The 26,423-nt window shown below is 39.7% G+C and overlaps 1 protein-coding gene across 1 annotated transcript; it reads right to left on the reverse strand.

Moving 5' to 3' along the window:
- Nol8 (nucleolar protein 8) lies at positions 1–26,403 on the reverse strand. The gene is made up of 17 exons (XM_071602544.1): positions 26,109–26,403; positions 24,928–25,093; positions 24,366–24,428; positions 22,927–23,005; positions 20,195–20,330; positions 19,418–19,488; positions 16,646–18,449; positions 15,225–15,338; positions 14,612–14,734; positions 14,269–14,359; positions 12,132–12,270; positions 11,404–11,481; positions 8,967–9,238; positions 7,786–7,915; positions 6,967–7,037; positions 1,224–1,303; positions 1–530 (listed from the first exon to the last, which is right to left on the reverse strand). The coding sequence occupies exons 2-17, from the start codon at positions 25,064–25,066 to the stop codon at positions 480–482; spliced, it is 3,441 nt and encodes a 1,146-aa protein (XP_071458645.1). The 5' UTR covers positions 25,067–25,093; positions 26,109–26,403; the 3' UTR covers positions 1–479.
- Between the last annotated feature and the right edge of the window lie 20 nt (positions 26,404–26,423).

The raw sequence follows: 26,423 nt of genomic DNA on the forward strand, positions 1-26,423 counted from the left end.
TACAATAAATCATTTATTTAAAAAGGCTTCATGCAAACTTTGCATGAAAAAATGCACACTACTTACTGAGGACGGAGGGCAAGGAGGTTATGTACAAGAAGTACTTTAATGAACTTCACTTCTTGAAAGTTCCCTTTAATTTTTTTCTTTTTCTTTTTTTGAAATAGGATCTCACTGTGTTGCCAAGGCTGGTCTCAAATTGCTAGGCTCAAATGACCTTCCCACCTCAGCCTCCCAAGTGCTGGGACTTCAGTTGTACATCATCGTGTCCAGCTCAGTTTAATTTTTTGAAGTAATCACCTAAGAAGAAATATGGAGGAATTCCACAGAAAAAGGTGGCAACCAGAATAATAATCAACAAGCCAGATTTTGAATTTTCTTCCACTTTGAAATTTCTTCTTTGATGTCTAAAACTATTTTCTGGGTCAATTTCCTTCAGTATTGTTCACGTTCAGTAACAAAACCAATGCCAACATTTACTATTTTGATTTCATTTTCCTTTTGGCTTCTTTATGTTTCTTTCGACAATCCTAGAAAAACAATAAAACCAGAAGCCTTAGTTAACAATAAAAACAAATCGTTCTCATGGTGTTCAATAATTATACAGTAAACTTTAGCTTACTGTGGAAACCTATTTTGGAAGTGCTCACTGAAATAAATAAGGACTATTTAAACTCTTAGCTGTAGAAGATCAGGGAACTATAATTCAGACTTTAAAAACCTGATTTCCTAGCAGGGTGTGGTGGCAGCCCACCAGTAATCCCAGCTGCTCAGAGGCGGAGACAGGATGACTGTGAGTTCAAAGCCAGCCTCAGCAATGGCAAGTTGCTAAGCAACTCAGTGAGACCCTGTCTCTAAATAAAATACAAAAACAGGGCTGGGGATGTGGCTCAGTGGTCAAGTGCCCCAAAGTTCAATCCTTGGTACCAAAAACAATAGAAAACAAAAAAATTTTGATTTCCTGTTACTTAATGAAAATGAATCTGGATGAATTCTGGGACCCAACACTTAAATAGCCAGTCTTTCTGCCTGTACCAGCTGTGGGATGCATGAACCTCTAAATTCCCTCCAATGAGATAATTCTGAGAGTTTAAATCCTTTTCTCAGTTGTTTGTTTCTAAATTTTCATATCATATTCCTAATATTCTCACACTAAGGGAATCTTAACACAAAGAACAGTTATCTATGTTCAGAGACAATGATATGGAGAAACAATTACTCACCATACGTAAGCTATTTGTTCGGGCCTCCCAAGAATTCGTGCTAACATTACTTCCCACGCCACACCAAAACATGTCAGAACCTATTAATGGAAAAACAAGAAACACAGGGCAGTAAATTACTACTGAAATGGACAACATTCTGAAGCTGGCATTACTAAGGTATCCAATTCTAGTTAAGATCTTTTTAAAAAATTTCTATAAAATTTTCAAAAATATATTTTTCTTTCAAAATTAAACATGTAGCATTGCTAGAATAGTGCTGTTGGGAGTCGCCCCGGCTCCAAAGACTAACCTCTCCATACCCCAAGAAAAGCCATCCAATGGTGAGCCCTGCTGGCTCACATGATCCTTACCCACCAATCAGACTAGCACTGCTGGCTCACCTGATTCTTACCCACCAATCAGACTAGCCCTGCTGGCTCACCTGATCCTTACCCACCAATCAGACTAGCCCTACTGGCTCACCTGATCCTTACCCATCAATCAGACTAGTCCTGCTGGCTCAGGCCCAGCAAGGTGCTTCCTTGGGTCGCCGCCCACCACAGAAAACACCCCCTGGGCGCCTGCTTCAAGTGTGGCAAGGAGGGACATTGGGCCAGGGCATGCCCTGCACCACGCACTCCGCATACTCCATGCCCTAAATGTCAACAACAAGGTCATTGGAGCTCTGACTGTCCTAGACCCCATAGGAGGCCTATGGCCAGGGAACCCTCCGCCCTTCTGAGCACAGCAATCAATTGACGGAGCCTTGGGTCCTTGTCCCGGCCGTAAGGATCAATAGACAGGAACCCAGGGTGCGGATTCAGGTGGATGGACGCAAGGTTGACTTTCTCCTTGACACCAGGCTACCTTCTCAGTCCTGACAGAATTCTGGGGCAAACAGTGCTGTCCACCTCTCCTATTGTCGGGGTAGGAGGAAAGACCATCTATCCAAGAAAGACTCCCCTATTACTCTGTTCCATAGACAACTTCCCATTCTCTCAGACGTTCCTAGTTATGCCCCAATGTCCAGTTCCTTTGCTCAGCCGAGATATTCTCTCTAAATTCAATACAACAATCAACATCGGGGCTCCTGGCATCAGGCAGGCCCCAGAATCGGCCTGTTCATCTTTTCTGGCCCTTTTGGCAGAAGACTGGCTATTCTGCTCCACTTGTGAGGCTGACATGAAATACCATACTAACCTGGTGACCCGACTGTATGGGATACCCATACCCCCTCCACCATTTCCTGCCTACCAGTTAACATTCATCTCAAGGATCCTAACATCTTCCCCAATCAGGCTCAATACCCCCTGTCCATAAAAGCTCTTCTGGGCCTACAACCCATTATTCAGGACTTTCTTAGCAAGGGGTACCTCCGACCTGCTCATTCCCCTTACAATACTCCCAAACTAGCAGTAGAAAAGCCCAATGGGTCCTACTTACGGCTCATCAACACCTCCATTAGGCCCATACAGCCTTTGGTTCCCAACCCATATACTCTGCTGTCTCAGATCCCCCACACTGCCACCCACTTTTTGGTCATAGATTTAAAGGATATCTTTTTGCCTTTAATCTGGTCTGTCCTTCCTCAGGGATTTCAAGATAGTCCACACCTCTTTGGACAAACCTTGGCCTCCGACCTCCAATCTTTTCACCCCCAGTGCCCCAAATCCACCCTCTTGCAATATGTTGATTATCATCCAGCAAATCTCTTTGCCCATCTGCAGGGAGGAAAGCACCCCACCACTGCCTTTAAGGCTACGGTGGCCCTCAGGGACTCTTTCCTTGGGCAGATTCGAAAGTCCTAGTCCTCTCACCTTAAGACTCGGCTGATAGAGAGATGTTTACCCTCCCCTTCCTCTCCCCTCTCTCTGGCCCTGGGAGTATCCGGCCTCTCCAGGAGGGGTCCTGAAAAGCCTTGGCCAAGGTCTCCCACGGCTCAGGCTCCATCCAGGATGAGAGCTTCGACTGTCAGGATTCGGTGACGACCAATCTCTGTAGCTCGAACCTGCCACTTAGGCACTCCTGATTTTTTGGCTCTAGCGGGGACGCCCCTTTTGCCAATAAATCAGTTTCCTCCTTCTCTGCGTCCTCTTTCCTCCTCTTTACATGGGTAATGTGTCCTCTCTGCTGGTCGACTCTCCCCTACAATGCCTCTTGGATCAAATATAGCACCCAGGCCTGGCCCACTTATCCCTTAGACAACCAAAGCAGATGGCCCCTTTTTGGGTCCCTGGATCACTCCATTCTAAGGGATCTCTACAATTACTGTGAGCGTTCAAGAAAAATGGATAGAGATCGCTTATGTCCAGGCTTTCTTCTTGCTCCAATCCAATCCTGCTCTCTGCACCTCTTGCAAACCTCTACAAATTCTTCTAGCCTGTCCAAAGGGCGCTCAACAGATGACACAGTTCTCCTACTTAATTTCTTGGCCTTAAAGGTATATTGGGCCTCTCCACAAAAGGCCCAAATAGCATCTTTCAAGGGAAAAAGGCCATTACAGTAGAAAACAGCTTATTGTGTCTATACCTACACCAAAGACCAAAGGTGACATACTCTCCTTCTTGGGTTTGGCTGGGTATAATCTGGCCAAGGGCCTCCAAGATGAACCCCTGCCCTCAGTGGTAGGAAAGCCCTTTACAATCCTCAAAAAGGCCCTCTTCCGGGCACCAGCACTGCATCTCCCTGACCTCTCCTGACCCTTCACCCTCTATGTAAAAACAGGGACAAAGTCTGGGCGTTCTGGGTCAGGATGGCCCCACATTTGCACCAGTGGCTTACCTATCCAACCCCACCTTCAGGGGCTGGCCCCCATGCCTCAGAGCCCTAGCAGCAGCCCATGACGTCCAGAAAGAAGCACACAAGCTTACCTTTGGCTCCCTGCTAACCATCTCATAAAGGATTTCCTCACTTTCAAGGGGTTACAGTGACTTCCTCCTTCCAGGATTCTATCCCTCCTTGTCTCATTCCTTGAAACCCTGCCTCCCTCCTCCCATCTTCTCCCTCACAAGATCCTGTCCACAAATGCCTGGAGGTATTAGACACGATTTTACCCTGCCCTACCACCATTTCTGAGGGACCCCTGCCCTCTTCGGACCTCGTCTGGTTCAGAGTCTCACTACTTTCCTTCGCTCCTTTTTCACCCTTTCCCCATGCGATAAGACCCTCCTACAACAGATCACTTCCACTTGTCAGATCTGCCAGAGAACCAATACCAATATTCCATTAAAACCTAAACCTTTCCCTTCTCATCAGGCCCGTGGTCATACCCCGGCTGCAGACTGGCAGATTGATTTCACCAACATGCCACGAGTAAGAAACATAATATCTTCTTGTATTGGTAGATACTTTTTCGGGATGTGTTGAAACCTTTTCCACTTCTAACAAGCGGGCCTCTACAGTAGTTGATCTGTTGCTTACTCACAGAATCCCCCATTTCAGGATACCCACATCTATCCAATCAGACAATGGCCCAGAATTCACCTCTAAGATAACTCAGGGACTGGCTCACTCCCTTGGCATTTCCATTGCCCTTACCACCACCAGGCTTCCGGAAAGGTTGAATGGACCAATCGGTCCCTTAAAGAGACCCTCACCAAGCTCACCATGGAATTAAGCCTGGACTGGGTAAAGGTGCTTCCTTTGGCTTTATTGTGCCAAAGAAACCTTCTAATCTCTCACCTTTCAAAGTCATGTATGACCTTCCTCTCGTTCCTCCCCGATTGCCTATAGAACCCCTACCCATCTCCGAAACCTATGCCCTGCCCCTCCTCTTCCATCTACACTCTCAACTCTGGTGCTATCAAGACTGGCTCCTTCCTGACCTCAGTCTCTTTCAAAACCCTACCTCCTTAACACCTGGTCAACTTGTTTACTATTGCCCACCAGGAGAAAAGCCCCCCTCTAAAACCAAAATGGGAGAGTCCTGCTCAGGTGATTATGTGCACTCCCTTAGCAGCCAAACTCAAAACTACCTAATAACTGACTTACCCTGTGGATTCACATTTCCAGGCTTAAGCCTGGCACTCCTACACCTTCATCAGAAGAGCCAACGATCGTCACCTGTCATTAAGTACTCTTGTCAATGCTCTGCCTCATTTCTGGCCCCTCTTGGGTCCTCTCTTGGCCCTATGTCTGAAGATTCAAGGCAAGTGACCCTAAGGGCCCCCTCCAGCCAGATCCCCCCTCCACTTGCTTGAATCTGGCTGGTAGTGGGACCGCTGTGTGTTGTCCTAACAAACCACTTGGGTGTCCAGAGCATGGTGACCCCTGAATAAGTGTGATCATAAGAGAGCACTTTACCAGTTGCTTTCTGGGCCTAAGGAGGAACATGTGTGTTTTGTTTACCCTCCCAGTTTCGGAAGAATTTCAAGTATCAGTATTTAAAGTTGAGATGTTTCACATAAAACCTGGAGAGATCTGACTGCTCTCAAAGGGAAATATGGTAACAATGGGCCACCGTCCTCCCTTGGCCACCTTCGAGAAAGGCAAAGAGAGAAGCAAGCTGGTACACCCTGGTAGGAGAAAGCTTGAAGAGCAGCCTTAATAGAGAGGGGTGGGAGTTAGATTGACTAGGAATGAAGAGTGGAATTGAGGGTGTTAGGTGCAGGACAGGCTGGTCTGCAGGGCATGCCAAACAAAGTTAGCTGCAGGATGCCCTGGCTTCTCAAACCCTCTGTCTGATTCTTTATCACCTGTTTGCTTTAAGCCCAAACGCCCAACGCCCAAGCTCCCGCTCAAGGTTGAACACTTAACCCCCCCTTGGGCCAACAAGGCAGCTTGCAGACCCAGAGACCCCATTAGATTTGGGCTATAAAAACTCCCTGTGCCTGTTCCTTCCCCCTATCATAAAGTTCATTCAGACTCAGGTGGGTAAAATTTCTAATCAAGCTTTTAACCAGCTTCTCCTCAGGAATTACCAACTCCTGGCTACTAATGGTACCTCCAATCGAGACCTATGCCGAACGGACTGATGTCCTCATGGAACTGTGGTGGCAAGGAACCTTTGTTGATACCTGTCTTCTCTGCCCTCCTGTGGGGGCTCCTTACTTCCCTCCTCTCTTTCTCCCACACTGCCCCATTTCAGCAGGAAGCAGCCAGAATGAGTCGATGCCCACTCTCATTTAATAACAAAGAGGGGGGAATGTTGGGAGTTGCCCCAGCTCCAAAGACTAACTTCTCCATCCCCCAAGAAGAGCCATCCAATGGTGAGCCCTGCTGGCTCACCTGATCCTTACCCACCAATCAGACTAGCCCTGCTGGCTCACCTGATCCTTACCCACCAATCAAAAAGCACCCCATGCCAACTGTCAGACCACCCATGGCTCTATAAATATGCAGAGCTGTGCCTCAATAAACAGGCATTTTCTCTGATGGCAAGCCTTGAACGTTCTTTCAAGTACTGTTCACATGTCTTTTACTGTAACATAACTTTGTTGCTGTTTGTGCTTAGGCTTTAAGAAGTAAGGAGTTTGCCATCAGCTTTTGAGTTTTTATGTGGACTTTTAGGGTACTAAAACCTCGGTTTCGTTTGTTTGTTTTTATGTTGACAGACTAGCAAGTTCCTATAACAAAACAAGCCCTTGTGGATGATAACGAATGAGCAAGGAACGTGGACACTGAGGAGCACTCAGTTCTGAGAGCTTTACAAGTCAACTCGCATCAGTCTACTACAGAAAGCCAGAATCTCTAGATGCCAGTTATCATACAAGAGTGTGTGATCAGAGCTATACTATATCACTTAACAGAAAAAAGGACTTACCATGAAGTCTTTCATCATTCCTAGAGAAAAAGAAAAATCTAGTGGTCCCTTTTTCAGGTACTGATGCTTCTCTGAAAAGGGGAGGGAGAAAAAGACAGGTGTTGGTTAGTTTACTTTGAATATTTAAGAGAAAATATTTACATTGAAAATATAAACTATTTCTTAAAAATAGCTGCTTTGTTTTGCTCATTTTGCCTTGAGTTAAAATGACCCTGCCCCTTCTCCATTCAAAATTCTCCTCTAACTAAAGCTTTGATAATGAGGACTTATGTACAAATTCCACCTTTCCCACTCTGGTTGTTGTTGATGCTGTCACTCCCACCATCGCAACACTGTTTGCCAGCGTTCCCTTTGGGAAGGCACCCAGACAACCTCAGGATCCAGTGTCCAGACCAGTAACTTTACCATTAGGCTCAATTCCTTGGGTGTGTGTATGCGTGTACGTGTGTATATGTATTATGTATGTATATTTTATTTTATATATATATATATATATATATATATATATATATATATATATTTTAAGTTATTAGTTCAATCTGCCCATTAATGGTCATCTGTTTTTTTTTGTTTTGTGGTGCGCTCATTTACTGAGCTATAGCTTTGGGCATATATTATCTCCCTCCCAATTCTATGGAAATCTCAAGAAAAAGGAATCACACACTCCCCACTATAAAAAGGCATATCGAAGAAGCTGAGAAAAGAAAATAAAGTTGTCCCATAAAGAGAAGCCTAGATACTTAACAAAATACTTCTAGCATGTCTAACTCAGATTTTCACAAATCACAAAGTATACCCTTATACAAACAAAATGCTTACCCAGGGCTGGACTTTCTGTGATCCGTTTCTTCAGTAACATCTTCTTCTTCTGAACTGCTGCTGTCCTGGAAATGAGGGTTTCCCTTCCAGATAGTCTTCCCAGATTTCACTGCTTCAACTTTATAGGTCTCTATATGGTTATGAAAATAAAAGGTGATGGCACAAATGAGCAACTAAGATACATAAAAGGAGTGGGGTATAGCCTAGTGGTAGAGTGTGCCTGGGTTCAACCCCCAGTATCTATCTATCTCCCTTATAAATACACATATGTAGATATATATATTAAATATATATTTAACATTTGCATCAACTCTACTCAACACTCAACAGTTTAGGGCTAACCATAATGCTCAAATGGACAAGACAAAAACATAAAATAAGTGGAGCACATCATGTCTTATTTATCATTTTTGAAATATTTTTGGAGTATCACAGAGCTGACATTTGACATATATTTGCTCAATACATGTATACTATTTTATGTGCCAATCTTTAAAGTAGAATCACTGCAGTTAGTTGTGCCTGTATTCTTCTGGATAGGTCTTGCTTTTTAATAGTGAATATTCTGAAAACTTCAACACGATCATCTTAAAATTAGGAAAAGAACAGTCTCCTTTCACCTGGGCTTTTAGAGATAAATCTCCAGAAGTAGGGTGGAAAAAAAAAAAAAAAAAAGAGAAAAACAACAACTAAAAACTGGTGTTTATACTTCTTTCTTTTAGGTTCTGAAAATTGTCAAAGATAAACTTAGAAATAATTGGCATACTGATATATTGATGATATAGCTTATTTGTATTAAACCAAGGTTACCTATTTCTTTCACCTATCATATGCAATATTAATTCTCCATGACTCATGCATTTCCAACTGCACTTGAGACATGGAGTTAATTAAATGATTTACTTTACTTCTTGACAACTTCATATGTAGAAGAAGGAATGTGTTACATTATTCCCTGGCTTCATATGACATATTCCTTCCCTTCATATGACAGCTGGCTACAAGTTTGCTCGCTTAAATGCAAAAATAGTTTCTTTCACATCTCAGGAGCATCACAATTATGGTCATGCAGCACTGAATCTCAGATAACTGTAAATCCATTAAACTTAAGGAAGATTCAATCAATTAACTTCAATCCATCTGAAATGAAAAAGTGAGGGGGGGGGGGAAACAGAAAATACCTTCCTTTACAGCTTTAACGTCTGAATCAAAAAAGGAGAACATGAACCCGCTGGGCTGCTCAGTCCCACTTGTCAGAGCTGTAGCATTATCAATTTCCTCGGTTTTATCTCCACCACAGTCCTGGTTCCAGGCTGTCCCTTCGTCCTTTTCACTGGTATCTTTTGTATTTTGGAATATTTCTTTCAAATTCGTAGCAATGTTGTAATACATTTCCTTAGACACCTCAGGTAGCTTCTCGGCTTCCTCCCTTTTCTTTTTCCGCTTTGCTTTACTGCAATGACATATACAGGTACATATGTTACAAAGAAACAAGTTTTGGAAAGTTTCTAATAATCAGAAAAGGTAAACTCCTAGGATAACTTTAATTTCATCCTTTTAACAACTAAAAATATCCAAAGTATCTTGACCAATAAGCACAAAAATTGCAAATATTTAGCATGAATCATATTCTCCTCTTATCCTCTAAACCATGTTTCCAAAATTATACTTAAACTGTTACCTGTAAATAGAGAAATCATTTAGCCTCAGTGGGCCTGTTTCCATGTCTTTGAAATGAACCTGTTACATCAAATGACTTCTCAGATCATTTTAAGTTCCAAAATTCTGTGAGTTTTAAGAAAGTGATGGGTCATCAATTAATTATCATTCAGTTTTAGAAGTGAAACATAAATGTGCTAAGTCTAGTCTCTTGAAATCAGATTTTTATGTTGTCATAAATTTGTTCTGCAGTTAGGGATGAATATGCTTTTCTCTTTGATCTTATATAGAAAGTTACATGGTCATTTTCAATATTGAGTTTTCAGCTAATAAAAAGATTAAAATCCTTTTTCCTAGTATAGTCCACTCCATGTATAAGACCAGGCAAGAAGTTCTTAATGTATTACTTAAAATTGAACAGGATGTCCTAAATAACTATTTTAATGGTGAAGGTCATCTCAAAGAAAGAAACTGTTTATACTTCATAAAATAAACCACTTGGCTAGGTTTTAAGATGGATGTATCTCCTATGAAACTGAGCTCTATAAAAGAGCATCACATGGATAGCTTCAGGCCATTCTGATTGAACCATCACGTGGTGGCTTTAAAACTGGTCTCAAATTCCTTGATACTTTTTTCAAGAGACAGAAGGCAATTTCCTTTCCTTGGGCATGGACTGGACTTAGTGATCTGTTCACAAAGAAAAGAAGGCAGATGTGGTACTATGTGACTTCTGAGACAAGGATATAGCAAAAGCCTAAAGGATCTTAAAGAAACCATTAGTAGGAACCACATGGCCTTGAGGAGGTTGCAGGTAAGGAATTGCAGAAAAGCATAATAAATGATATTGAAAATTGGAGGAAAGTGGATCCCTATTACATGATAGCCAAAAGTTCAGCAACATTACCTGTATTACTGTAGAAAATAGAAAATGTACCTAATTAACCAGATGATCTAGCTAAGGAGACACCCAGAAAAGCTGAAGGCTTTTTTTTTTTTTTTTTTTGGAGGGGGTCTTCTTGATGCTTAGAATAAAATGTGAGAGAAGTAAACCTAAATAAAGGGAATATATTTTTCTTTCATAGGCACCAAGATCTCATGATTTTAAAGATTCCTCATCTCCAGAAGGCAAATGACATAAAATTTAACAAGTGGTTTCTAAGCAAAAATCAAATCTATGCCACCCAGGAAATGATCTAAAGCAGGAGTGGCAAACTATGGCCCCTGGGCCAAATCTAGGCTGCTGCCCCTTCACATTAATATTTTTTACAGTTTGAAATGACCAGGGAGATAGGGTGATTTTATGACATGTAAGTTATATAAAAGGCAAATTCTAGTGTCTGTTAATAGTTTTATTGGAAAGCATCTCCCTGCTTTTCTGATACAAAGGTAAAGGGCAGTTGTCCTAACAGAGGCTTGCAAAATCTAACATATCTACTATCTGACTCTTTAAGGAAAAATTTATAGACCACCCTTTAAAAATGAAAAAGTCAGGCTGGGGATATAGCTTAGTTTGTAGAATGCTTGCCTCGCATGCGCAAGGCCCTGTGCTCAATCCCCAGCACCACACCCCCACCCCCCCACCCCACACACACACAAAAAAAAAACGAAAGAAAGAAGTGTGCTGGGTGGGGTGGCACAAGCCTGTAATCCCAGCAACTTGGGAGGCTAAGACAGGAGGATTGCAAGTTCAAGGCCAGTCTTAGCAATTTAGGGAGGCCATAAGCAACTTGGCAAGACACTGTCTCAAAATAAAAAGGTCTGGGGATGTGGCTCAGGGGTTAAAAGCCCTTGGGTTCAATCTCTAGTACCAGAAATAAATAGATAAATCTTTTGTTAATGCTTTAGACAGAGCTAAGAAAATTCAACTGCTCAAACAACAGGGTGTTTATGGAGCTTGAAAGCATTGCAGTTAAGCAGTTTCAGAAGCTACCTAAGGTAAAAAATAGCTTAATTTACCTTTCTTTTGGTTTATCATCTTTTTTTCTTTCATAAGTGGCATGATCATGCCTCGTTGGATCATAACGAATGATGTCCCTATGTTAAAAAAAAAAAGCATGAAAGAGAGAAATCAATCAGAACACTAATACAAAAAATTAATAGCAAATTATAATTCAACATGAAGCATACCAATGTTAGGCCAAAATGAAGCTAATGGTATGAAAGAAGACAAATTAGGACCTTGTTAGAAACAATATTTTAAAATTACGAAATTTTGAGTTTCCCTGGATCTTGTTTTAATCTTAAAAATTATTTTAAACATCCTAAAATAAATACAGAAAAAATGACATACTATGTGGAATTTGCATTAAATACTTCAGTGAGTATGGCAGATTAAACAAATGTATAGAAGAGAAAACTGGTTATATTTTGGTGACTGTCAAAGTTGGATGATGGAATTACATGGGTTTGATTACACCAGTCTGTATAAATTACATGTTTGAAGTCAATCACTGGGTCAAAATAAGAATATTTCTAAGAATCTGATACAAATTGTCAACGGATCCTCACAGGAAATTAAAAATTAGCCAGCTGGGTTGGGGATGGTAGTTTCGTGGTAAAGGGATTGCCTAGTGATCTCAAGCACTACCCAAAAATTAATAGAAAGACATAACTTTAAATTGTGGTCAAGAAGGCATTTATGGCAAAGGAAAATACAGAGGAATAGGCTACAACATAAAGCATACTTAAATTTCTTAGCAGCTACTGATCCTTTGCTTGTAGGATTGTTCAAGCTAATGTGCAAAACACTTTGTGCAACATTCAAGGCTTTCTTTTTTTCTGCAGCAAGCTCTTCTTCCTCAGCAGTTTCCTTTTCATTTACCTCTTTAAGGAAAAAAAAAATTATTATTATATCTTGACAAACAGCTTGAGAAATCTCAATCATCAAAAGCTTTACCAATCACCATATGTCTGAAGCACACTGAGATTAAAGGTTGACACATTCTGCTAACCTTTCTACCTACAAGACCCTCATGGTACAACAAACCCAGAAGTTGCATCACCAGCAAACAAAATGCTCTATTTTTATTTGTGATTATAAAAAAGAAATCTGGACTTCAGTGGCAATTCTAAATTTTTAAATTTTTGCAGTGCTGGAGATTGAATTTATGGCTTTATGCACATTAAATAGTGCTCCACCGCTGAGCTACAGTATCCCTGGTCCTTTTTAATTTTATTCTGAGACAGGATCTAATTTGCTGATGCTGGCCTCATACTTGTGATCCTCTAACTTCAGCTTGCTAAAGAGCTGGTATTATAGGAATGTACCACTGTGCCCAGCAGAAGTCTGAAATTTTCAAGGTAAAGATCAAAAAATGTAATATGGCAAGATACTAACACAAAAATGATTATAGACCCTTTGATTTCTTTTAACATTCTAAAAATGTAATCTTGATTACATTTAGGTCTAAAAGTTATAAGAACAGTAAAAGATAGTTATTTTAGTGACTGTTAGTGTGACAGATTAAAATGGACAGTTATTCAGTCTTTGATTCAGTAAAAAGTATAGCAGGAAGAAAGCTCTATTTCTCATACACGTGAGGCATCACTGAACACTGTCAGCTGCTACCCTCAATTACCAGAAACGGACACAGAGAACAGAGTCAAATACCGAGTTTGGATAATAGAAACATGAAAGAAGTCTAAGCCTTTAAGACCCTACATAGAAAATATGCTTCATTGGCCACAAAGGTAAAAAAATTTCAAAAAGGATGATCAACATTAACAAGGGGAGCAGGCCAGCTGAGGAGGGTGCTACCTGGAAGTGTCACTGGACAGGAAGTTGTTCCACAAAAGTGGAAGAACTCAAGAAAGTAACCTCTACCGTCACAGCTATGTAATTTCTGAACATAGGCTCTTCTCAAGATTCTATTCATTCTTGTGCTTTCAATACAGGATTGTACAAAGATTCAAAAGTCAAATGTTGGTTTGGAAGAAAGTTGGTGTGAACCCTGAAGAATTTACTCATAAGCCCCATTGAACCTTGGTTTCCCAAAATGTATAGTGTTGATAATAATCACTTTAAAGCACTGATAGGATCAAATAATAATAGACTATTTGAGAAATGGGGTGACAGGAAATACAAATTGTGAGATTAAGATGCACATTAAGTTAGTTAACTCAGGAAGGAGAATAGAACAAGACAAGGAAGATAAGGACAGAGGTTCTGAGGCTGAGGTCATTCACAGTGGTCGTGTAGATCAGGTCTTCAAAAGGATGAGAATAGATAGTCTTCTAGATAATGTGTAGAAACACTGCTATGAAAAATGGCACAGGAAGTAGAATCAGCATACTTCTAAAAGCCCTGTTCCTCTTAGATTTATCCAGGTAAAGATGAATTTGGCATTTACTTTTAGATTTACCCAAGTAAGGATAAATTCCATTGAATGGCATTCCATGATACTATGCTTTTTAAAAAACACATACCTGGTATGCACAGCAGAGGAAGACAAAGCCTCTTTATTAGAAAGAGTCAAGTTGGACTTAATTGTCTTCCAAGGCCAACCCCAAACCTGAGGTACTACAAATACAATTGCCAAGGAGGGGCCTTGGCCACCTTCTCTCATGCCAGGAATAGGATGTAGGAATATGTTATCTTTGGTGAATGCTTTCTATTCCTGTCCTATTTTTCAGCTTCAAGGAATAAAATTTTACAGAATAAAAATGTACAAAAAAACTTAAATATTAAGTTAACTTTTGACAAAACATTTAATTAGAAACTCAATTCAATGTCTTGGTGTGTAGAGTTTCTTCAGGTTAAACAAAGGAGGTACGCTGGATGACTTCTCTACATCAGGACTATTGGGACAATGAAGCATTTACCTTCCTGTTCCTCTTCACTGTCACTCTCCAGAAATCGAGAGTCCAAGCGGAACCTGTCATCATTGCCAAAGTGCGATTGTAAATCCAGGAGCTAAACAGACAAGAATACACAATTGATAACCATGTTCCCAAGACATTGCTTCTAAACAAGACTCTCCAGGTACACTTCCCCACACTCTGAAATTCACATTGTTAACATTTGCACAACCTCACCTGCCTAATCAGAGAATTAGAGAGGATTTGCTTCCTATTTCCCAATGATGAAATATGTGTCAAAGTCTGCTGCATTTATCTGAAGGATAATAATATGCTACACATTTTTCTGTTTTTAGTGTTCACTAACCTTCTGTCCAGCTTTGCCCTCAAATTGAGGTTTAATTTTGAACCTGTCAATGTCATCCTCTGAATCAAGTTCCTCATCATCACTGCTGCCAAACAGTTGCCCGGAGGCTTTACCCACAGATTCCTGTTATATAGAGAAAACAGAAATGTTTAGTAACTGAGGCAATCAGCATCTCCTTTACAATGTAATCTTCTGCCCACATTAAAAAACAAATAAACAATGAAAATAACCCAGATGCATCTACCAGGATGCATCAGACAGAAACTCCTGACTCAGGAATCTCTAACTGAACTCCAGTATCATTAATCCCAAGGCTCTCCAATGCTACCTGGATTTGGGGGGCAGTTACTGCATGCAAGAACATCTTCTGCAGTCTTTCACTGATAGTGACGTGACTTTGCAGATGATGTGGAGAACACAGAGAGGTTCATGTGTGAGAAAATCATTATGACCCCACTCATCTGAGTGTGTGACGGCCTGGGCAGGCGTGAGTTTCACTGCAGCTCCCAGGACTTTGTGCTGAACTGGTAGTTGTGTGGAAGACTTGGAATGCAATAGACAGATGGATCTGCCAAGCAGATGAATGTCCACAAGGATGTATGGAACATCTTACTTTCACCAGCTCCTCTCCTGGATGGCTTTGCTCCCGAGGGTTTGTCTCTTCTGTTTCATCTTCACTGTCAGAACCAAAGATGATGTGTGTTGGCTTATCCTCTGGACGACCATCCTGGGGAGGCCATCAGAAGCATCACATTTTAAGACAACACAAACTCACACTGACCAAGTCCTAATCCATCATCTCTTTCTCCTGCCACATCTCCTTCCTGTCCTTTTCTTTATCTAATGAATGCCACTCTCATCTGCTATTTGCCTGAGATAGAAACTTAGAACTCCTTTCTCTCCATATCCAATGACCACCAACTCCTATCAACTAGACCTTCTTGGAATCGTTAAATCTATGTCCACCATCGGTGCCCTGGTTCTGGTCCCGAACCTTCCAAAGGATTTCCTTATCTCCAGAATTGACCCATTCTATTTGTTTTTGAAATGTCCTGAAGGATCTCTGCCAAACAGAGGTTCACAAACTTTTTCTGTAAAGGGCCAGAAAGTAGATATTTTAGAATCTGCAGGCCACATATAGTCTCCGTCCTATATTCAATAACCACTCTTAGCTTAAAGGCTATACATAACAGGACCATGGTCTGGATGGCCTGAGAGCCATAGTTTGCCAAATCTTTTCCAAATATACAACTGATCTTCAATTCCTTGCTAAAATTCTTTAGCATTAAGAGTGAAGTTCAACCTCTGCAGCCTCTATATTTCTTGCCACCTCTATATATCTGTAAATCATAGTCTGAGTGAAAATATTCACTGTTGTAAAATGTGCTTCCTTTTCCTGGAACATCTTTCCTCTCCCTTCCTGGTCTTTTACCTCTGCCTAATTCCCACTTAACTGTTCACATTTCTCAAAGGTTCATTACAATAAATCTTAGCAAGTCTTGGCAAGCTACAAATCACTTTGTAATCACTATGTGAAATTTAAAAATAAAGAAAATTTTAGGGATTTTTGTTGTTGCTGGGGATTGAATCCAGGGCCCCATGCTAGGAAAGCACTGAGCTGTATCCCCGGCCCTGAAGAAAATTTCAAATACATTTAAAATGTTTTAGGTAAATACTAATATTTAATTTCAATACCTTAAGAATACGCTAAATTTTTAGGGTGATACAAGTTTCTAACTTAAGGACAAAAAACATGAAAAGTGGTGAAGACAAAGAGCTCTTAGGAGGCACACCTACCTGCATATGAAGGAAAAGCTGAACTTCCAGAATGTTCTTATTAAATGCATAGATTGAAAATACACTCACCTGGGGCTGGGATTGTGGCTCAGTGGTAGAGCATTTGCCTTGCATGTGTGAGGCACTGGGTTTGATTCCCAGCACCACATTAAAAACAAATAAAATAAAGGTATTGTGTCTATCTACAACTAAAAAAACATAAAAAGAAAGAAAAAAAAAAAAAGACAATACACTCACCAAATTGGCTAGGGCATCGTGGACCAGTTTCTTCTTCACTTCTTTTGCTTTCTGCCTTGCTTCCAAGGCTGCCAAACGTCTCTGATTGTCTTCAGTATACTTATTCTTACCAGTCACATTTGTCGAACTACTAAAAAGTGAGAAATCTGCTGTGCTTTCCTGAGCATCTTTTCTGGGAGAGACGGTTGGCAATTTCTCAAGAGAAGTGAGGCTGCTTGAATCAGACCCCTCTTCCTCAGAAGCTTCGTCTGTCTTTTTGGTACCATGGCAACTGTCTTTGTCAATGCCTGTTTTGTGCGTCTTTGCACTAAGACTTGAGGATTTCTTACCTTTCAATGGCATCAGACTAGAAATAGAATCTCTACCTCCCTTTTTTGAACTGCTAGGGGAAACTACCTTGTGATACTGGGTCTCAAAACTGAACTGTCTTTTTTGAGGTGGAGTGTGATTTGGGCTATTTATTGTCTTTGCACATTGCTGTGAAGTCAGTTTGCTTGATGAACCATTAACACGTAGGGACTCATTTTCAATGGAAATGCTACTGGAATCCTCCAGTTTCAAGGAACTCTGATCTTCATTTATATTGTTAGAGTCCACACTCTCTTTCAAGGTTTTTTTCACTGATTCCTTTCCATAGAGACAGCCTACACCCCTGAATGCCTGGAATTTGGGCTTTAAGTTGTTTTCCTTTAGTTTCTGTTTATCACAGGTTTTCTCTTCCTCTAAAAGGGAAGCCACAATTTCCTCAGGATGAATGCACTGTCGGCCTCGGCCAAGCGCACGGGGTGTCTTGGGGCTCTTGGAGGCTCTGTCAAACTTGGTTTCTGGGCCATCGCTCTCAGAATCTTCTGGTACCACCAGATCACTGCCAGCCAACTGTTCCAAATCAGCTAAAGTGAGATTCACACGGAGACAGTTTTTCATGATGGCGTTATACTCCTCATCTCCTTCACTGTCTTCATCATCACTGCTGCTGGAGTCAGATGAAGATTTATGACTTAGAGGCTTCACTCCATTACTGACAGCTGACTCTTTCTTGTTTTCTCTTTTTTGTACTTTATTACAATGATTGAAAATCTCTTTCTTTTTCAAAGTTTTGTTGTGCATAGGTTTTTCTGTTTGTGAAATCTCTGCACTATTTTTGACCTTACTAATGTTTTGTTTCATTGCAATGATTTCATCTGTATCTCCTGAATCATATTCATGGTCACTTCCCATAATACTGTCACTAACACAGTGAGAGATGTTTTTAACTCCTAGCCCCGCTAAAGAATGAAATTTGTGACCATCTGTTTTGAAATCATCTCTTACAACTTCAAAAAGATCATTTTCAGATTCATTTATTGAGGACCATTTACTTCTCTGTAAGTTTTCCTCTTCTGCAATCAGCATTCTTAATTCATCCTCAGAATCAATATCATCATCAGACATGCTATTTCTCTTCCTGGCAGTTTCCAAACCAAAAGTCTGAAAAGGTACATTTTGAAGTTTTTGAGAACCAGAATTAGGTACAGGGGATGATTTGGGAATAACAGAAGCACAAGGCATTTTCTGGGTTGATGTGCTATTATTCTCTGTTTCACGATTGGTCCTTGGACTCACAGTGGAACCCTTGCCCTTTTGCACTATTATAGTCTTCTTGGGAGGGCCATGAAAGTCAGAGAACTCTCCTCGCCGTTTCTTACTGATAGGGTTATTACCTCCTTCCAATTCCCAAGTGAGGCTAGTTATAGGAGTGGTATTTGTAAAATCTTCTCCTATCTTCTTTAGGTTGTGGCAGTATTTTGACGGATCATATTTCATGATGTTACCCAGAGTCAAGGAACAAAGCAAAAGCACTAGGTGTTAGGGACACCTATGTGAAACAAAAAGAATATTGTTTAATCTCAAGCACATCGTTTATTTTATCTTACTCTCAGTTTCTTATAAAACAAAACAGGGACTCCATAATAAATTTTCATGATCTATGAAATGAAGCCTTCTAAAACATTTCCAGAGTTAAAACCAAGTACCACCATTATCAGTTGGCAAATTACTTGAACTTTATAGATACTACAGCAAATCCAGACAATACATACACACCTTCTACAAAGAATCCCATGACATCAGTTCTTCAAGGTCTCCACGTGATCAAACTGAATAGGCACAGAATTTGCCTACTGTTTTTCCACTGACCATTCTCCTGCCAGTCTACATTTTTCTTTTTCTTTTTTTTGGTAGTACTGAGGATTGAACCCAGAGGTACTCTACCACTAGGCTACATCCCCATCTCTTTTTCACTTTTCATTTTGAGACAGGGTCTCAATAAGTTGCCAAGACTGGCCTTGAATATGCGATCCTCCTGCCTTAGCCTTCTGAGTAGCTAGGATTATAGATGCGGGCCACTGTTCCCAGTTCTCTACACTTTTATCTATAATTTTCCTCTAAGACTATTTTCTACTCAAGACCTATCTCAATTCTCCTTAAGCCTTCTTTAACAATAGGCCCTTTTTCTCTTACTGTTCTATAACTCCTTTTGCAATGACCGTGAACCCATATGCAATAAGATGTATACTCTGATAAATGAAACTTCTCTTTCGGCATTCATCATTCATATTAATTATATAAAATCTCATGACATTCCAATTATCTTGTCTTTAAAATGGGAACATACAAACTATTAAATAAACACTGAAGATTTACTAATAGAGGCAGTAATAACGTAAATGTGTTTTACAAGTATTCATCACTCCAGTAAATAACAGTCATTCTGAGAAGCATATCACAAAGGATATTTTACGTTTATGTTGATTCTTCAGGTGAAGAACAGGTAAGACTCTTCCAAACTTACTTACAACCCAATTCTAAAAAATAATAATAATACGTGTTATAATATGTGTCACAAATTAAAAATTAATAAAGAAACAATAAATATAATTTTTAAAAAGCTGAACTCATAGTGAATCATTATTATTGTTGGGTTTAGTTTTCTAATAATGAAACAAGAATTCTCAAAGAGAAAAATCTACAAAAGGAAAAAAAAAGAGAAATTTTGGAGCAGATATCAAATCCAAACATACGATGGAGAATATTATATAAAAAACACTAGGGCTGGGGTTGTGGCTCAGCAGCAGAGTGCGCGCTTAGCCCATGCAAGGCCCTGAGTTGGATCCTCAGCACCGCATAAAAATAAATAAATAAAATAAAGGTATTGTGTCCAACTATAACTGGAAAATAGATATTTAAAAAAATGAAAAAAAAAAAAAAAAAAAAGAAAAGAAAAAACATTAGCTACTAAAAAGCCAAACATGGAAGCTGCCTATACTTCTTACTACCTGTCCTTTAGGAGACAGCTTTTATCTGTTTCTGCTTTATTATTTCTCTAAAATGATGGGGAACTATGCTAACTTAAGAGTCATACATGCATCTTAAGAATTAGAACACGTGATCTATGTTAATTGCTTTATAGCAAGGGGGAAAATGCTATTGGCTTAAGACATGACATACAAAAATAACATGGTCTCAGGTGTTCAGTTCCTGGGTTGGCTCAGGCTATCAGAAGAGACTCACTTTGTGCCCTGGTACTTCTGTTCCCGGCACAGCTTTCATTTGGAAATCTATCCCTCCCATCTTTTCCGACACATTGGTATTGCCTGTTGTTGATTTTTCTTTTTTTGATTTCGCTTCTTCTCTCTCTTGGGCCAATCTGGGTCAAAGGGAAAATATAAATAAAACAGGTAAAATAATCACTCATTCAAAATGGTTATTTTCCTTTAGGTGAACTCAAATGAGCATTCTAAACATCTTCATAGCATTAAAAACCAAAATAAAACAAAAAACTCTGTTGATAGTATAATGACATTTATTATTTTCTAAACATAGATTTTCATTATAGAAAAAATGAAAAACATGGAAAAATGAAGAAAACCAAACATGTTCCTCATCTCATACCCTATGGTTTAAATTTTATCTGTTCTGTTCTAAATATAAATATATACATTTAAAAGTGTAATATAGATAATCTTATAGGTATTGTTGGGTAATCTTTTTTCTATCACTATGTTTTTTGAAAACACCATTGTTATTGCCCTACTACACACATTGCATAAATCTGTTTTATTTACCAGTCCCCTGCCGTAGGCAACTGAGCAGTGGAGGGCTGAGCATGGAGGCTTCTTTCCTCCTGACCACCCTCTCTAGTCAGCCTCCCAGCCTCTGCCATTCACTCCAACGCCTATGCTCCAATACAGCAGATATCTCAGTTCCCCTTCACGCAAGACCAAGACGTGGATCACAAACTTGTTCAATTTTCCCCTTTCAACTTATAAATTCTGGATACTTTCCATATCCTCCCTCTCTCCACTCCCCCCTGTGAGGAAGAGGTGTTTTTAGAGCCCAATTTGTTAAGTCTTGCTGGTTTCTATCTTCCTAATGAAGAGAATGCCATCCTGACCTTCCAATTCAAGTTACATTCACCTCACTCAGGTGTGGACAACTGCTCTGATCAATGCTCAGTGGTCTCTTTGTCTCTAGTCTATCTCTTTATGTTCTACCACCCAGATGTGTTCCTCGGGCCTATCTGCACATATAGTTCAGGGCAGCAGCACCATGTGCTCTCCCTGCTCAGCACAGAGTCCCAGGCCTACGTGGTAGTACCTAAGTGATGCAGAATGAATGAAAAGTACATGACTACCCTGTTCATAGTCAGAGGCCCCCAGATGAAGAACAAAATCTAATACTTACCTTTCCGTAAGAACAGTCCCTCAAAACATGCCTCCAGTAATCTGTTTGCTGCTTGTTTTAGACTGTATCTTTTCTTGGTCTAGAACAATCTTAATCTTATTAACTCTCCTAGTCACTCCATTAGTATATTCTTAAAAATGTTTCCTATTGAAGAGTTCCCAAGCTAATACAGTCTTTTCTTCCTGAAAAATCACCTTTATACTTTTAAAAATGCCAATGGTTGTTAAACTGTCTTATTCTTAAATTACCTGCATAAATACTCTTATTTGGGTATCTCCTATTACTTTTATATTTTAATATGATGCTAGCATTAGTAGTGAAAAATCCATGTCTATTAAAATGTAAATGTACATAACACTAAGACTCAGCAACTCCACTTTTTGACATAAATCCCAGAGAAACACTTGTGCACATGCATGAGACATCCTCAAGGAGCACCTATAATCATGAAAAGGTGCAAACACTCTGTTTTGGTTAGTCAGCTTTTTCATTGCTATGACTGAAAAACTTGATAAGAACAATTAGAGGAGGAAACGTTTATTTTGGAGCTCATGGTTTCAAAGGTCTCACTCCACTGAAGGCTGGCTCCATTGTTTGGGGGCTCAGGGTAAGGCAGAATATCATGGTGGAAGAGTGTGGTTGAGGAAAGCAGTTGGGAACATGGTATCACAAAGCAGAGAGAGAGAATTCTCCTTGCCAGGGATCTCCAGTGAGCTACCTTCTCCAGCCATACCTTACCTGCCTTCAGTTACCATTCAGTTTATCCCTATTAAGGGATTAACTCACTAGGTGAGGGCTTTCATAACCTAATCATTTCACCTCTAAACCTGAGCACTGTCTCACATGTGACACCTCATATCTAAACTATAACACACTCTAAATGTCCATCAGTGGGAAGGACCAACTACACTGCAGCACAACCAAGTTCTGTACTAACTGGTGTTAGGAAAAAAGGGGAGGCTACATTGCCACAGAAGGTTATGTTAAAAGAGAAAATAAGTGTGTGTACATATACATACTTTTTTTTGTACCAGGGATTGAACCCAGGAGCACCTAACCATTGAACCACACTCCAGTCCTTTTTATTTTTTGAGACAGGGTCTCACTAAGTTCCTTAGGGCTTCACTAAGTTGCTAAAGTTGGCTTTGAACTTTTGATTCTCCCAAGCCACTGGGATTACAGGCATGTGCCACAGTACTTAGATACATAAATATCTTAATATATACACATGTAAATGTATGGAATTCTTTTTTAATGGGGTCTGGGCTAAGGAGAGTCAGAGTTGAGAGGAATTTCAGATATATTCTTTTTAGTAATATATATTTACTAGTATAAATTTACTAGTACTATATTGCTTAATAACTTCAAATAAATTAAGTGAATATATAAATCCAATAAATGAGATTGGGTTTAGGGATGGGGATGTAGCTCTGTGACAGTGCTTGCCTAAGATGGGCAAGATTCTGGATTCAATTCCCATACTGCAAAAACTAAAAAAAATAAATAAAAATTTAAAAAATAAAGAAATGGGGTTTAAATTTATACGGAAAAAATCTTACCTGTGCAAAAAGCTTTCTTTTGCTAGCTGAATTTGCAGTGTTCCACCTTTCCATTTTGTTTTATTTAAAACAGACATACCTAAAAGGTAAAGAATTACTACCCGAGTACATAGCAGTGCAAAAATATAATTCAGTATATGCTTTCTTTTTAGTAATTTAGTACCAAGAAAAGTAGACTTGTTAAAAGAAACACATAAACACACACATACACACACACACAAACACACACACAAAAAGGAAATGTGACCTAGAGACAGGAAGCCTAGGCTTCCATCTATCCTGACCACTTACCAGAAATTTCCTTTTACTTCCTATCTCATCGTTACCAAGAGACTAGAATAAGGAAGCATGTAAACTGTAAAGCAAAATTTGTTTATAAACTAATGTCAGGAACCTCTAGTGAATAACCGACATTTACTATTTCCTTGTTATTTTCTAACTATGAAAGTGGTAAGTTGTCAGGGTGAAAAGAGGACATCTGAGAATCCTGGGAGCACCTTTTACTTATTACCTCATATCAATTATCAATGTGTAACCCACAAATAACTGCAAGTGTCTGAACTGTTAGTACTGTTATGCCCCAGTAGCCAGTTTTTCTAAACATCTGCTACCAGCTTTATAACAACCATTAACAGAATTTTATATGTTAGGCACCATACTAAGCATAAATTTAATTTAACCATCACAGGAATATTATAAGGCATTATCTTTTTCATTCACTAGAAAAGCAAACTGGGGCTTAGAAGTTCAAATAATCTGCCACAGATCACATTAGCAGAGCTAATGTGTTCTTAAACACAAGTTTTCCTATCTGTCACACAACTTCCTCCCTGAATAATAATATTTTGGCAAATAAAACTATAAGACTGATAGCCTTCTTCCTCTATCATATGTTCCTTTTACTCACTTTTCAGTATCTTTGACTTTCTGACCCCTAAGTAACTAGAATACATTACTGTATCAGCAGTATTATGGATTCTTGCCCTCTCCTTCCTCTTTGACAGTCAGTATTCACCCTCAGTATTCAGTTTACTAAATCATATCAAGAGATACCACAGTATCTTACAATTGTATATTCTAATGCCCCCTCCTCAGAATATTTAATGACAAAGATTAGCTACCCAAGAATTGAATAGAGAAGTGTGACAGAGAGAGATTTCTAGCAGGCAGTTTCTATGAAATTTTGGCCCCTGTCAAAATTATTTGAGAATACCAGTTTTTGAGCAAACTCACTAGCATTGTGCTACTATAGGTCTGCTGACATAAATGGAATTGACCTAAATCAGCAGAAATGTAGAATACCAGAATCCTCTTAATCATAGTTGTTCTTTTGTATGACTTAGAAGTGTCTGTTGAGGTTTAGATTTAGAACCAAAGTTACTTCAAATTACACAGTGATGCCAACTAGCAGACAATATAAAAAATAATGACAATCTTACATTTTTTCAGATCTTCTTCTGCTACTTTGATGTTAATATATGCAAAGATTTTCTGTGGGTTTCCTAAGAAAATAAAAATAAGTTTATTTTAAATATTATCCAGAGAATAATGTAAAAATTAACTTTCTAAGTTTAAAAGATCAGTTTTTAGAAACTTATTATTTCAAAGACAAATGTTGTTTTTCATCGGATACAAAGATTGAACTTTCCGAAGCATCATCATCAAAATATTCCAAAACAAAATGAATAAGGAAAAGAAAATTAAGTGACCAGATAAGGAAACATCTGGATCATATGTTAGTGATACTCTACATAACAGAACATTTAACAGATTTAGAATATTAATTCTCAAAACTGGATGTTAAGACCTTTCTGATATCATGTTTTAGAATTTTTCTGATTTCAGCAATTGTGAACAAGTTTCATATCACATATAATACCTGCAGGGCATCACATATCATTTTCAGTGTTCAGAGCTAATATTTACTGCTGGGGTTGCTTAATCTTGTAATATTTAACCCATGTCTGCCTGTAACCATCCAGTGAAGGATTATAAATTTACCTTGGTCATCTTTCCGTGTGATGATCTCCACATCAGAAACTTCTCCAAATCTGCTGAACTGAATTTGTAGATCTGTCTCAGAAATGGCCTGGCCAAGGCCACCCACAAAAAGGCGCTTGGTTTCTTTGTTGGCTTTCATGAAGGTTGGGCATACACTTCGTATGTTCTAGTGGGAAAAGTAATTTTCTGTATATGGAGGAGTTCTTTCCCATAGTTCTCCTCAAACATAACTCCTTCTCCCCTGAGCCTACATGACAAATTGGTCTTCTGGAGGCATGCTTCACTTCCTATTGTATCTCCCTGGAGATTCTGCTTAAGGACTACATACCAATTCTTCTTGAATGCACTTTGGAACAGCACCTGCACACTTACACAATCACAGGAACACACATAATATTCCTTTTAAATGACCACAACTATTATATACTGTCTCTTTTCATTTACTTATTTACTTATTTTTCGGTGTTCTTTCTTCCTTCCTTCATACATTCTTTTTGTCACTTTAACCAAGGCTGACAAATGTAGGATGCGGCAGTTCATATGCTAAGGGAGAAAGTCACATCTCCATCCTGAAGCTCCACACCCACAAGAGAAGTAAACCAATACTGCAATTACAATATTATACACAATAAAAGTGCTGCAAAGTGCTATTCAGGCACGAAGACTTGCTTTTTTTACTATGTGTCTATATGGTCCATAGCAGTTTGCATGTATTCCATTTCTCACACGAGCAGAATCCACTTTCCCAATGCTATGAAGAAAATCAGTGATGAAGCCAGAATTATAATGCAGGTCTAATTTCCGATCCCGGAATTGTTAACACTATACTAACGAAAGTTGTTGGATTACAGGGGGTTCAGGAAAACTTTTCTAGAGGTGCTTGAGGTTTGACATCCATCATCAGAGCCCTCATCTCCTTTAGCTCTCTTCGGGCGCTAAGTTCTCATCCTGCTCTTCTTCAAGAGCTGACATACTCCTCCTCATGGGAGATCACAGAAGAGCTCCTGAAGCCCAAGGCATGACACCGAGTCTGGGTGATAGCTCCAACTGAAACTCTTCCTAGCAGCCTCTACCCCAACCTCCCCACCCCAGCCTTCTTCCTCCCGGAAGACCAAAAAAAGAGAAAGTAGAGCTCAGATCCAGGAGCCCTATCACTTCCCAAGCCCAAGCCCAGAGCTCACCACGCCGTCCCCTAGAGCCAGCGCCGCGCGTCTGCCCACTTCTAATCACATGGCCCACCAAGTGCAATTCCTCTTCCTTCCTACTCGATTTCCAACTTCGTCTCCTAAGGTTCCGTTTCCGCACTTAGTTCCGGAGCACTCTTTATTTTGTTTCCCGTCGTTCAGGCGGCGGTGATGCATCCACCACCCTCCCCTCAACTTCCGCAAAAAACAAAAACAAAAAAACAACCCGTTGCAAAATCCCCTAATTTCTAAAGAGCCGACTTGATCAGTGACTCCCGCACTGAGCAGGCCGGAGTGAGGGAGCGGAAGAAA

Source organism: Marmota flaviventris, chromosome 16 (genome assembly GCF_047511675.1).
Source record: "Marmota flaviventris isolate mMarFla1 chromosome 16, mMarFla1.hap1, whole genome shotgun sequence".
NCBI classification, from domain to species: domain Eukaryota; kingdom Metazoa; phylum Chordata; class Mammalia; order Rodentia; family Sciuridae; genus Marmota; species Marmota flaviventris.

Excerpts from the sequence above, each read along its gene's own strand:
- Nol8 (XM_071602544.1), bottom strand. The coding sequence starts at position 25,066 with ATGAAAGCCAACAAAGAAACCAAGCGCCTTTTTGTGGGTGGCCTTGGC. Across the intron at positions 24,429-24,927 it reads CACACGGAAAGATGACCAAG|GAAACCCACAGAAAATCTTT; the intron begins GTAAATTTATAA and ends TTATTTTCTTAG. Across the intron at positions 7,916-8,966 it reads CGTTAAAGCTGTAAAGGAAG|AGACCTATAAAGTTGAAGCA; the intron begins GTATTTTCTGTT and ends ATAACCATATAG.